The 13,797-nt window shown below is 45.6% G+C and overlaps 1 protein-coding gene across 1 annotated transcript in view; it reads right to left on the bottom strand.

Moving 5' to 3' along the window:
* The window catches only part of AK7 (adenylate kinase 7), a 71,428-nt gene that overhangs the window by 48,908 nt on the left and 8,723 nt on the right, over positions 1-13,797 (bottom strand). The window contains exons 4-5 of the mRNA XM_047863065.1: positions 12,257-12,365; positions 5,381-5,475 (exon numbers count right to left, since the gene is read on the bottom strand). Coding sequence (XP_047719021.1) covers positions 5,381-5,475; positions 12,257-12,365 — 204 coding nt within the window. The remainder of the gene's footprint in view (positions 1-5,380; positions 5,476-12,256; positions 12,366-13,797) is intronic.

Genomic DNA, 13,797 nt, shown 5'->3' with positions numbered 1-13,797 from the left:
ACCGACTGTGCCACCCAGGCGCCCCAACACGAAATTGGAATTTAACCGGGCATCCTGTACTTGTATTTGTTAAATTTGGCCATCCTACTCACTATCAGCTTTCCCTCCGGGATGAATGGAGTCCCGGCATCCCTACGGCCCCAGGCTGTCACGATAGGACCCTGCCTCATGGACCCTCCTGCTCCCTGTGACTGGGTGCCCAGCATCCCTCTTCTAGTAGAATTTGTCTTTCCTTCAGTCCTCACGGCTACTGCAGACACGGTCACATCCCTGGTGCTCAGGTTTCGATGGCCAGTCAAACTCGTCCTTAACATTCTGAGACTGGGACTGACGGACAAGCAAGATCACCCCCTCCCTGGCCAGCTGCACGGTCGCCCATGAATGTCAACCAACCTGGGCTTCAGCTTCTGAGTTGTCCTCCCAATTCCTGGTTGGGACAGAGACCTGGCTTTCACGTTATGAACCTTTGCTACTATCACCTGACTGTGTTCCTTCTAGTCCTTAAATGTCACGTGTTACAAATACACCAGTAAAATATATTTTAATATATATATATTTTATATATAGATAGATAGATAACCTGTATCTTTCATATAGGTTTTAGATCCTTGCAACTATTTGCATCTCTGCTTTTCCAATCAATAACGACTCGACTCTGGGTCGGCATTATATCCATTATCCTATAATTGATACATATCGATGTCTGGTAGCATTTCTGGAAACGTAGCCTGTCTCCTGGGCATCTCACTGCAATCAATAAGCTTGTTTAGAGGCTTTGTCCTTCCAGGAGGTGAAAAGCTGACTCTGCAGAGTGATCTCCCCCTTTTTGTTTAGGATATTGGGTGAAATCCGTTGTCTTGGAATATGGCGTTGGACCCACTCTTTAGTTGGTCACTGTGTTTCACTTCGTGTGTGGACTACCCACCTGCTGGACTCCTTTTCCTGGCTGGTTATTCCGTGTGACTATCAGAATGCACCAGTTTCTTCCTCTGGATTATTTGGTTGAGTAAAGTTCACCCCTCTTAACTCACACATTAAAAAAAAAAGCAAACACATAGCTATACTTTTAAAACAGGTACTGGGGCACCTGGGTGGCTCAGCTGGTTGACCATTGGACTCTTGATTTTGGCTCAGGTTTGTGAGATCGAGCCCTGCATCGGGCTCCATGCTGACAGTGCAAAGCCTGCTTGGGGTTTCTGTCTTTCCCTCCCTCTGCTCCTCTCCCACTCTCTTGCTCTCTCAAAATAAATAACTAAACTTAAAATAAAATAAAATAAAATAAAATAAAATAAAATAAAATAAAATAAAATAAAATAAAAACAAAAGATACTAAAGAAGAAAGCCCCAGAAACATTAAGATTTTCCCACTTGTCAAAATAAATACAAATGAAAATATTCTATATTTACACTTCTTTTGTATTAAAAATGCTCTTTATACAGTTTTATGTCCGTTTGGTTGCTTTTGGCTACAAGTAACAGAAAGTCAAATTCAAAATGGCCCCAACACTGATGGGATTCATGACCTCCGATAAATAACATTCAAAAACCCGGTGGCTCCAGGTGCCCCGTGATGGGCCTCTCTGCTCCTCTGATGCCCTCTGAGCTCCACCTTACTCACTGTGTGGCCCTCCTCTTCAGGCTTATAAGCAACACTGGCAACAGCAGTCCCAAGTGTCATATCCACAGTCAATAATATTCCCAGAGGGAAGAAGGTTGCATCTTCCTTGAAGGCTCTCTTTATCAGAGATGAGCCCTTCCCAGGGGTCTCCTGGCAGACTTCTCTCTGTGCCAAAGACCGGACCACCTTGATTTTCCTGGGCACAAAGTGAGATTACACCTCCCAGCCTCTCTTGTGGTTGGGTGTGGCCATGTGACTGGGTTTTAGCCTAAGGGATTTAGAGAAGGGATGCACATGTCTTCAGGCCTGGCTTGCAAAGGTTCCCCCAAGCATGATCTTTTGTGACTTCTCCCCGGGGGGGGGGGGGGGGGGGGGGGAGGGCTCCCTGGCTTGATATAGGTTTGCATCATGGCTCTGGAGGCCATTCTGGGAGATGGTCAAGCCATCCAATGGAAGGAGTCTGGGTCTCGAATCAGAGTTGGGAGGACACGTACTCATTCATCTGGGACACTTGTCATATGTTCTATATGAATAAGAGATAAACTTTCCCCGGGGCGCCTGGGTGGCTCAGTGGGTTAAGCGCATCTGACTCTTAACTTTGCCTCAGGTCATGGGGTCGAGCTGAGTCGGGCTCCACACTGACAACGCAGAGCCTGCTTGGGATTCTCTGCCTCCCTCTCTCTCTGCCCCTCCCCAACTCATGCTGTCTCTGTCTCTCTCAAAATAGATAAATTTTAAAAAATTGTAACGTAAACATCAGCGGAGAGAGGACCCCTGTCTTCCAGTTTTGGTGGGCAGGTAGGAGCCTCACTTTGCTGGAAGCCTTGCTCTAAGCTCCGAAACTACCTCCTGTCATAAAGCTACGAAAGGTTTGTTTTTCCTCTGGATAAAGCCAATTAGCTAACACAGATGGCCACCCAAATTACTAGGTGACTCTGGGACAAACTATTTGTGACAGATGGTGATGTCAAGGCCTCTCACTCAAGAGCTAATTGTTGTTGACCAGGAAACATGTATGCAATGGATTGTATTTGCTTGACTCTAGAAAAAGGTGAGATTTCCTTCTACGTCTGCAACCTCTTAGCGGATCGCCTACGCCAAGCGTGACATTCCATTTTCATGCTTGTTCCGTAATAAAGCTATTTCTTTTCTCTCCTGCCTTGTGGAGGGATTTGCTAGGCTGGGTGAAGATTTTGCTTTTAATTATTAAAATTATTTATTTTTTTCTGAACCATTTGAGAGCAGATTGCATACACCGCACCCCTTTTCTCTTTACTTTTCAGTGTGTATCTCCTAAGAACATTCTCCTATGAAACCGGAGTACAGTGACAAAATTCAGGAAATTTCATACTGATAGGATAATTCTGTGCAATCTGCATTCCATGCCCCAACTTTGTCAACTGTCCCAGTAATGTTCTGTATAGCGCTTTTCCTCTGGTACAGACGCCAATCCAGGATCACGTTTGGCCCTGAGCCGCCATGCCTCAATTGTCTTTATTTGGAACAGTGTTTCAATTCTCTCTTTCATTGCCATCTTTAAAGAATACAGGCCAGTTATTGAATAGAACACCCTTCCATTGGGGTCTGTGTGATGTTCACGTTTGATTCGATTCAGATTCCTACATAGCGAAACTGGTTTCCTCTCTGCCCCCATCTACCTCTTCATCCACTGGATGATTTCGAAGGAAATCTCACACATAGCGTCGTTTCATCCATAAATGCCTCATTCACTTCACTGCAATTCAATTTATTCATTTTATTTTCATATTTCGCATTACTAGGTCCTGTTTAAGAGACTCCTTGTATAGATTCTATTAATATTTCTCAAAAAATGAAAGTTTTGGTCTTCACTTTGAATTCTGTGATCCATCTGGAACTGAGCTTTTGTATGGTGCAAGGTAGACAATTTCAGGGGGTGATGGAGATGTCCTCTATCTTGGTTGCTGTGGTGGTTACACAACCATATGCATTTGTCAAAACTCACAGAACTGTGCGAGGAAGAGGGTGATGGGTACTCTATGTACCTTATACCTTAATAAGCCTCATGTCAGTCCATCATGAGCTGTTTACGGACATATAAGTTAGAACCATAATGGGAGGATGGGGACGTGCCACAGGGCATAGGAACTAACGCAGCAGCCATTTCCCCCTATTTTCTTTGGAGGACCCATCTCTTCTCCACTCTCAGCCCCTGTAGTTTGGGGGCCAGTCACCCCCGCCTCTAGAAGCGAGTATAGAACCCCAGGCCTGCCCACCCCGAGTTCTGTGTTCCCCTGGCCACTGTGACCGGCTCAGGTTGAGGCTCAAGACCTGGGATGAGACAAAACGGAAGTGGAAAAGAGAATTGAAGCTCCAGGGGACGTAAGCCTGGGAGCTGCTGGGGCCCAACAGGAGGGGAGCTTACGTGAGAGCAAAGCCTACTCAGGACCAAAGAAGCCACGGAAGAGAGAAAGAGCATCGCGAGGTCTGAAGACATTGTGTTTAAGCCTCCAGTTCCAGCTGTGCCTGAAGTCCACCATTGGACTTACCAGCTATGAGTCAATACATTCCCGTTTTGCTTAAGTCAGTACGAGTGGTTTCTCACTCATTGAGCACGGTCAACCAGGCCTGCAGCCAGTCGAGTGACCAATGATTGTGTTGCAGCAGACACTTCGCTGGACATGCTGAGGGAAAGAACCACGACAGGGTCCAACGACTGGCTTGGCCCTTGAGGTGGGGGCAACCAAATGGAGTGGGTGAGTGAACTTTACTTTTCAGAAAAGGACTGAAACCCTCAGGGCCCTACGTCAAGCATGTCCTGCTTCACCAAGGGAGAGACAGTTAAACAAATGGCCTTTGAGGCGACGTGTGATAAATCCCTAAATATCTCCTTGTTATAGGTAATGTATCCCACTGATTCTAACGTGTGCATTTCCCCCTGACGTCCTGACATCTCTGACGTTCGAATGCGCCTCGGGATCAACGGCTGATTACAGCCGTTCTCAGCCAGGAGCATTGACTCTGTCCTTGCTGGTGCCTGAGGGTGACCTTGAGCACAGCTGTTCATACTATCATCCTTCTGGATGGAATGCGGTACCGCATGTGATCATTGAATTGCCTTCCTAAATGTCTCTTTAAAAGATCACGTCGTGATTCGGCACTGAAACTAAAAGGCAGTTCATGGCACAAAGGCACTGGGGCAGAGCCGCGAATGTAAACCTGATATCGGTAAAGAAAACAAGCAGCCCCTGGGAGAATGGCTGTCGTTTCACATTTTCTTGCAAAGTAAGAACTATGGGCTTCACAGAAAAGGAAATAAATGCCGCAAGGCAGGGTTCATACTGAGTTACCATGCGGACAAAGAAGGTAGGCGTGAGTCAGACGTCTGGACTCCGAATATGAACAAGTTGGGGGTTGTTATCACAACGGCATGTTGCTTATATTCTCCTTGCCGTCTATGAGCAAGAAGGTATGGGGCAGAAACACAGGTCTAAGTCTGAAAGAGCTTCTTCAAATAAGAAGTGTAAGTGATACGTAAGCATGGTTATGGTCGAGTGTCATTTGTAGAGTTTCCTTTTCCTGTCTCAGGGGCACATAGCACAACGAGGCCCCCTAGAATTCAGCGTGCTTGGGGTCCGTGATTTCTGTTGAACGCTTTTTCCGGGATGGGCTTCGGGAGTGTGCAAGAAGACACAGTGCCCTAGAGAAAGTTCTCTCCACACACACATCAGGGGGTCTCAAGGGTGGGATGTCGCAGAAAGGAAAAGCTAGTGCTCTACTTACGGGGTCCAGGAGTTTGGAGCGTGCCCAGGTCATCACCGTGGATACCAAAATAAATAGCTTTCGCTTCTCGAAGTGGCTGACTTCTTCATTCAGTGCTGTGGGGCCAAAAAGCAGGACAGTTATTCAGATCCACAAAGACCTGGTTTTCCAAAGCATGTGTGGGACTTGAAATTACTCCTTTTTTCAGGGAGCACGTTAAGACGAGTGTCACCTCTCTGCTCCACTGGCCTGCCCCCCCCGCCCCCACATGTCCCTAGCATGTTCTTGGCATTTTCCCTCCAGCCACCTGACCTCTTCTGAGCCCAGCTTACAACCTGAACCCCCGTTCCTGTCTCCTGGCCTCTAGCAACGTGCTTTCACTTTCATGGAGTGCCAGTGGTAGTAAGGATCATAGCTGGTTCGATTGGAACAGTTCACGAGCTTTACCGAATCCTTACCATTACGAGATAGGTATTGCTATCAACTCCGTCTTACAGATGGGGGAACAGAGGTGCGGTTTGCCCAGAGTCATGGAAGAGGGCTGGGCGGGGTCCGATCCAAGCAGCCTGCTTGCAAGGCCTGTGCTCTCCCCACTATGCCCCAGAGCCAGCCAGCTGTGTGGAGAATGGAGCAGGAAGCCCCATCAAGGTTAGGTCTGGGGGTTGCAAGGGCCCCCAGTCAAAAGGCAAGGCCCCCTTCTGATCACACACAAAGCATTCCTGTATAGCTTGCGCCCTTGTGGAAGGAAGCAATTTGGGGTGTGCCCACCCTTCCCACTCTACCTGGCCGGGGGAGGGCGGCCCATGCAGCAGGTGCTGTGGGCCATGGCTGGAGGGCCTTGGGTTCAGCAGGACTAGCTGAGTGGGAACGTTCTGTAGGAATCCGAATTTAGAACAGTGGTGGGTGGAAAGGTAAACATTTGATTTCTAAAGGCTTTGTCCCTCCCCAGGGGGGCTCTCTGCACATTTAAGCCTTGAACCTCTTAAATGCTTTGAGCATGGGATGCTGCTAAAATATTTTTCGTGACGTAGAATTTTCCAGAAGGAAAGAAATCTGCTAAAGGGAGGTCTCGTTACACTGTCAGAGGATCTAAGTGACACGGTTGTCATGGTACATTTTTAGTCTCATGAGCTGATTCCCTAAAGAAGCAAAACAATAAAGTGCTGATATCCTGAATCTAATAAAGGTGCGGATTCTGAGCCCGAGGTGAGACAACGGTACAGAATTAAGTAGGAGAACACTGTGTCCACATATTAATCCCTAACTCAAGCGTTCACTTTAGTTTCCATTTTTATTCTATTAACAAAAATTGCCGCTTCAGTTTAATTTTGCCCTTTTACCCTTTCTGTCCTCCTGTGCTTTCGGCTGGCCTATTTTGTGACTCCCTGGCACACTTAGACATCCTCGAAGTGGGTTAGCCTTTCATTTATGATTATTTTAATGGGTCTAAAATAATCTGCTTTTTCACTGGTGAACAAGCACATTTTATCCCCCCCTCCCCGCCCCCGCTTTTTTTTAAGTAGGCTGCACGCCCAGTGTGGGGCTTGAACTCATGACTCTGAGATCAAGAGTTAGATGCTCTGGGTGACTGAACCACCCAGGCACCCCCACTTTACCCTTATATGCAAATGTTTTCTCTCATTTCTAATACTTTATTCCCTTCTCCTGTGTCATTTTGCCTTCCTCTGAAAGGCAAGGTAGGAGAATCTTTTTGTATTGAGACATTTTAAAATTACTTAATAAAACATTATTAAGAAGTAATATATATTCATTGCAAACACACGCAAAACTAACAAACATACAAAAAAAAAAAAAAAAACAAACCCAAGTGGAAAACAGGTCCCAAATCTAAGAATATGCACATCAGGTAAAATGACAAAATTCTCAAAGCCCCACTGACCCCATCCCCCCCCCCGGGTGACGCTGATGGCAGACGGGAGGCCTCTGACTGTCCTTTCTTGCAGACATGAACGCTCTGTATCTCAGAAGCCTGGCAGCACAGCTAAAACCTTTCCAGAAAACAGAGAAGTAACATTTTCTTAATTATTTAAATCTCTTGGGGCGCCTGGTGGCTCGGTCGGTTAAGCATCCAACTTCGGCTCAGGTCATGATCTCACAGTTGGTGAGTTTGAGCCCCATGTCAGGCTCTGTGCTGACAGCTCAGAGCCTGGAGCCTGCTTCCGATTCTGTGTCTCCCTCTCGCTCTGCCCCTCCCCTACTTGTGCTCTATCTCTCTCTCAAAAATAAATAAACATTGTTAAAATGTCAATACTACCCAAAGCAATCTACACATTCAGTGCAATACCAGTCAAAATTGCACCAGCATTCTTCTCAAAGCTAGAACAAACAATCTTAAAATTGGTGTGGAACTACAAAAGACCCCCGAATAGCCAAAGTAATACTGAAGAAGAAAAACAAAGCGGGAGGCATCACAATCCCGGACTTTAGCCTCTACTGCAAACCTGTAATCGTCAAGACAGCATGGTATTGGCACAAAAACAGACACATAGACCAATGGAATAGAATAGAGACTCCAGAATTGGACCCACAAATGTATGGCCAACTAATCTTTGACAAAGCAGGAAAGAATATCCAATGGAGAAAAGACAGTCTTTTTTTTTTTAATTTTTTTTTAACGTTTATTTATTTTTGAGACAGAGAGAGACAGAGCATGAACGGAGGAGGGTCAGAGAGAGGGAGACACAGAATCTGAAACAGGCTCCAGGCTCCGAGCTGTCAGCACAGAGCCCGACACGGGGCTCGAACTCACCGGCCGTGAGATCATGACCCGGGCCGAAGTCGGCCGCTTAACCGAATGAGCCACCCAGGCGTCCCAAAGACAGTCTCTTTAACAAATGGTGCTGGGAGAACTGGACAGCAATATGCAGAAGAATGAAACTAGACCACTTTCTTACACCATTCACAAAAATAAACTCAAATGGATAAAGGACTTGAATGTTAGACAGGAAGCCATCAAAACTCTAGAGGAGAAAGTGGGCAACAACCTCTTTGATCTCAGCCATAGCAATTTTTTACTCGACACATCTCCAAAGGAGAATTAAAAGCAAAAATGAACTATTGGGACCTCATCAAGATAAAAAGCTTCTGCACTGCGAAGGAAACAATCAACAAAACTAAAAGGCAACCAACGGAATGGGAAAAGATATTTGCAAGTGACATATCAGATAAAGGGCTAGTATCTAAAATCTATATAAAGAACTCACCAAACTCCACACCCAAAAAACAAATAATCCAGTGAAGAAATGGGCAGAAGACACGAATAGACACTTTTCCAAAGAAGACATCCAGATGGCCAACAGACATGAAAAGATGCTCAACATTATTCATCATCGGGGAAACAGAAATCAAAACTACACTGAGATACCACCTCATGCCGGTCAGAGTGGCTAAAATGAACAACTCAGGAGACTATAGATGCTGGCAAGGATGTGGAGAAACGGGAACCCTCTTGCACTGTTGGTGGCATTGCAAACTGGTGCAGCCGGTCTGGAAAATAGTGTGGAGGTTCCGCAAAAAATTAAAAATAGATCTACCCTATGACCCAGCAATAGCACTGCTAGGAATTTACCCAAGGGATACAGGCAGGAGTGCTGATGCATAGGGGCACTTGGACCCCAATGTTTATAGCAGCACTTTCAACAATAGCCAAATTATGGAAAGAGCCTAAATGTCCATCAACTGATGAATGGATAAAGAAGATGTGGTTTATATATACCATGGAATACTACTTGGCAATGAGCAAGCATGAAATCCTGCCGTTTGCAACAACTTGGATGGAACTGGAGGGTATTATGCTAAGTGAAATAAGTCAGAGAAAGACAGACACCATATGTTTTCACTCATATGAGGAACTTGAGAAACTTAACAGAAGACCATGGGGGAGGGGAAAGAAAAAAAAAGAGGGAGAGAGCCAAACCATAAGAGACTCTTAAAGGGGGCGCCTGGGTGGCTCAGTCGGCTAAGCGTCCGACTTCGGCTCAGGTCATGATCTCGCGGTCAGTGAGTTCGAGCCCCGCGTCGGGCTCTGTGCTGACAGCTCAGAGCCTGGAGCCTGTTTCCGATTCTGTGTCTCCCTCTCTCTCTGCCCCTCCCCCATTCATGCTTTGTCTCTCTCTGTCTCAAAAGTAAATAAACGTTAAAAAAATTGAAAAAAAAAAGAAAACATCTTTAAAAAAAAAAGAGACTCTTAAAAACCGAGAATAAACTGAGGGTTGATGGGGGGTGGGAGGGAGGGGAAAGTGGGCGATGGGCAATGAGGAGGGCACCTGTTGGGATGAGCACTGGGTGTTGTACGGAAACCAGTTTGACAATAAATTATGTTTAAAATAAACCAACGAATGTATATTAAATGTCTTTATTAGAATGAAGGAGGAAGCAGTAACACACATTCTACATTTTAAAGCTCACGTTTGAGAAATGATTATGGTCTCTTGAGGAACAGGGTGGGCGGGTCCTATGAGGAGCTAAAACCCATCTGTCACAGCTGGAGGGCAGTGGTTAACGTCTAAAATTCATAATCACAGGACATCAATGCTGGTATTTTTACGTAGGAAAAAAAGCACAAGTAGGTTAAACGAGGTTTCTCTTGGGGTATAGGGATAGAGTTGAAAGGGTATTCAGGGCATCATAACTTTTTATTCTAAGCCCTACTGTGCTTCTTAATTTTCCAAACATGTTCAGGTTTGTTTTAGTTTTTTAATGTCTGTTTATTTTTGGGAGATTGAGAGAGAGAGAGAGAGAGAGAGAGCGAGCAGGCGAGAGGCAGAGGGAAACAGAGACACAGAATCTAAAGCAGGCTCCAGGCTCTGAGCTGTCAGCACTGAACCTGACACGGGCTCGAACTCACCAACGGTGAGATCATGACCTGAGCCGAAGTCAGACGCTTAACCAGCTGAGTCACCCAAATGCCCCCAAACATGTCCAGGTTTCATTTCAGAAAAAAAAAAAATTTAATTACAAGAATACATTATATAGAAAAATCAATGTTCAAAGCCTGACTCAAAATAGGGATTCATTACATGTTAGCTCTAATTATGATTTTTAAGTGGTGCAATTATTTCAGAAGGCGCGGTTACACATCATCTGTAAATGTTTGCAAAGGGACAAAATGCAGAAAGTAGGCTTTCAAAGAATCTGTTTCAAAAGATGACACAATGTTCCTGGTTTTGATTTGTTCCCTACTGGATGAAATGTAGGCACAGTTAAAACAGAGAAATCAAACGCTCTAAGCTCCTGAGGAATCTCACACATCCGCGGACGATACTTCTCCATCATTTCCCTGAGTATGGTACGGTCATTTGCGAGGCTCTGTCCCATTTCTTTTCATTTAAGCCAAAATGTCACTTTGCTGTTCATCTTATTCGAGGGTTGGCAACGTAGCGCCTGTTTTTATAAATGAAGTTTTATTGGAACCTAAGAAATAACTCCTCTCCTCTTAAAGTCACATCCCCCTTGTGATACCTGTCTGATAAACATGCCATTCTCTGTCCTGCATCAGAGTTCCTCACGTGTGCCTTAGCTCTCCTGCGGGGCTACAGGGGCCTTGAGGGTATAATCTTTTTCTTATTTGTCTTTGTATCTCCCCAGTACCTTCGACCGCACCTCCTTAAGCAGTGCCTGTAGAATGAATACACGTTGAATTTTGAAAGTTATTTCCTTTAATGATTAAAAACGTACTATCCTTGGGGTGCCTGGGTGGCCCGGTTGGTGAAGCATCTGACTTCGGCTCAAGTCACGATCTCATGGCTCCTGGGTTCGAGCCCCGTGTCAGGCTCTGCACGGACAGCATGGAATCTGCTTGGGATTCCCTCTCTCTCTCTGTCTCTCTCTCTGTCCTGCCCCTGCTTGTGCTCTCTCTCTCTCTCTCAAAAAATAAACATTTAAAAAAAATGTTCTATCCTTTGGAAGCACCCATTGCTTATTTCATATATTTATTTTTTTTATAAAAGTTGCTTTTTAAGTTTGTTTATTTACTTTAAGGTGAGGGGACAGAGAGAAGAGAGAGAGAATCCCAAGCAGGCTCCACACTGTCAGCGCACAGCCCAACGTGGGGGCTCGAACTCACGAACTGTGTGATCATGACCTGAGCCGAAGTCAAGAGTGGGATGCCCAACCAAATGAGCCCCTCAGGCACCCCACCCATTGTTTAATCAAACAAGGGGGCCATGAAGTCTCAGCTGACTCTAAGGCCATAGTAGTTAGTCCACATGAACAAATCAAAACCTAAGTCTGTTACAGGCTGCAAGGTTTGGAAACCAACACCTAAGGACAACCAGTCACAGTCAACTAGCCTCTTCCAGGTAAGCCAGCTGAGTACACTATAGCCAATCAAATAACTTCCTCACTTTGCTCTGCCTTTGCTCTGTAAGTCTTTCCCCTGGCCCCTGTTGGTGAAGCTCTCCAAGCCGCTTCCGGCATGGCGTGTTCTCGTGAACCGAGTTTTGCTCAAATAAACTCTTAAAGATTCTCATATGCCTCGGTTTATCTTTTAACACTATCCAAAGGCTGATGAATATTCATCAGCTTTTTTTTTTTTTATCAGAGAAAGAGAGAGAGAGAGAGCACGCACACACAAATGGGGGAGAGGGGCAGAGGGAGAGAGAGAGAATCTTAATAGGCTGCACACTCAGAGCCCAACACGGGGCTCGATCCCACGACTCTGGGATCATGACCTGAGCCTAAATCAAAAGTTGAACGCTCAGCCGACTGAGCCACCCAGGCGCCCCTCATTAGCCTAATTTCATTTCAGGTTTTAGGTAAGTCTCAGGTCAGTTTTCCCACGGTCCTAATTCGCCTCGTGTTCATTAGATGACTCTTGGGTTAAGTAAGTTGCACAAAAGCAGCATCCCTGGAGACAAAAGAAAGAAGTTCACTGACCAGAGACTGCCCAGATGGCCTCCTCTGCTTGCTGTGGGTTCTCGGTGATGTTATAAATGATGATGTCACACTCCAGGAGGCGCATGAGAAGGTCCTCCCGAGAGATGTTCTGAAAAAGAGATGCGACAGTCATTTGTTGCAAGGCGCTAACCTTAATATTTAGCTGGAATGACAATTTCCAAATTAGATATACGGCAGATGAAGTGTCCTACAGGAATCATTTGCAGGGTTTCTATTTAAAACGAAATTTTGGCTCTCTTCTGTGTGTAGTTTCCAAGTAACAAATAAGTTTATGAAAATAGCTGGGAACAGATGATTAAAAAATTGCATAATGATTTTAGGTACTATTTCTGCAGGCTGTTTAAACCCCAATTCAGAAGGGAAGAATTAGAACATACTGGAAGAAAAATGTGTGAGGCATTTGAAACTAATGCAAACTCTATGCAAGATTACTTGAGCCATTATATATCCTGAATCGCTCAGAAGTGCTGATGAGTGACGAATGTGATGGTTTCAGAACCCTCACGATGGCATTCATCCGTTCTCTTCGTACATGCAAGGTGGCTTATTACAGTCGACAGTTGGGAATATTTCGAAAACACAGGAACGTTTAATGGGTGGAAATATAAAAGTGCTTACATTAGACAAAAGTAACTTTGGTGATCACTGTGTTTTAGGTAGCTGTTCCTCCCTGGCCACAAACTGAGTGGCTTAAACCACAGAAATTCATGTCCCACGGTCTGGAGGCCACAAGTCCAAGATCGAGGTGTCGGCAGGGCCGGTCCCTTTGGAAGGCTGTGATGGAGATTCAGCTCCGTGGCTCTCTCCTAGCTTCTGGTGCCTCTCAGGAAATCTCTGGGATTCCTTGGCTGGTTAATGCATCAACCACATCTCCGCCTTCCTCTTCCCAGGTGTTCTCCCTGTAGACGTGTCTGGGTCCAAGTTTTCCCTTTTGGTAAGGATGTCGGTCGTATTGGGTGAGGGGTCCACCCCAATGACCTCCTTTTAACTCAATTTCCTCTGTGAAGACCTATCTCCAAATAGGTCACATCGTGAGCTTTCTGGGGTTAGGGCTTCAACAGATCTTTTTTCGGGGAGACACAGTTCAATCCATAATACGCTCCATTCTGTTTCTTTTCTGGGCTGAATGGGCAGAAGGGAAGACACTCTGAAAATGCCGATCCAAACATCAGTTTTTAATTTTTCAATAGTGAGACGACACAGGACGACCCTGCTCTCCCAACGCACCTGAGACCGATCTAGATTCAGAAATGACGTGGGAAAGGAAGGAAGAAAGTCACTGGACAAATGGAAGGCGTGTGCTCCAGATGCTGCCCAAGAGAAAGAAGAGAAAGCATCTATGATTCCAGCCCGTGACAGCGTGTGAGAGCGGCGTCCAAAGAAACACGCACACGCATGTGAAATCATAGCTGGATTTCGGGTGAAACAGGCACGTTTCCAAGAGGATGGCCACCCTGATCAGACGTTGCGTGACCACATTTGGGCATTCGTTTGTTTACCCATCCAACATTTGGGGGCCT

This window comes from Prionailurus viverrinus, chromosome B3 (assembly GCF_022837055.1).
Source record: "Prionailurus viverrinus isolate Anna chromosome B3, UM_Priviv_1.0, whole genome shotgun sequence".
In the NCBI taxonomy this organism is placed as follows: Eukaryota; Metazoa; Chordata; class Mammalia; order Carnivora; family Felidae; genus Prionailurus; species Prionailurus viverrinus.
This window is presented reverse-complemented; position numbering and strand designations above follow the sequence as displayed.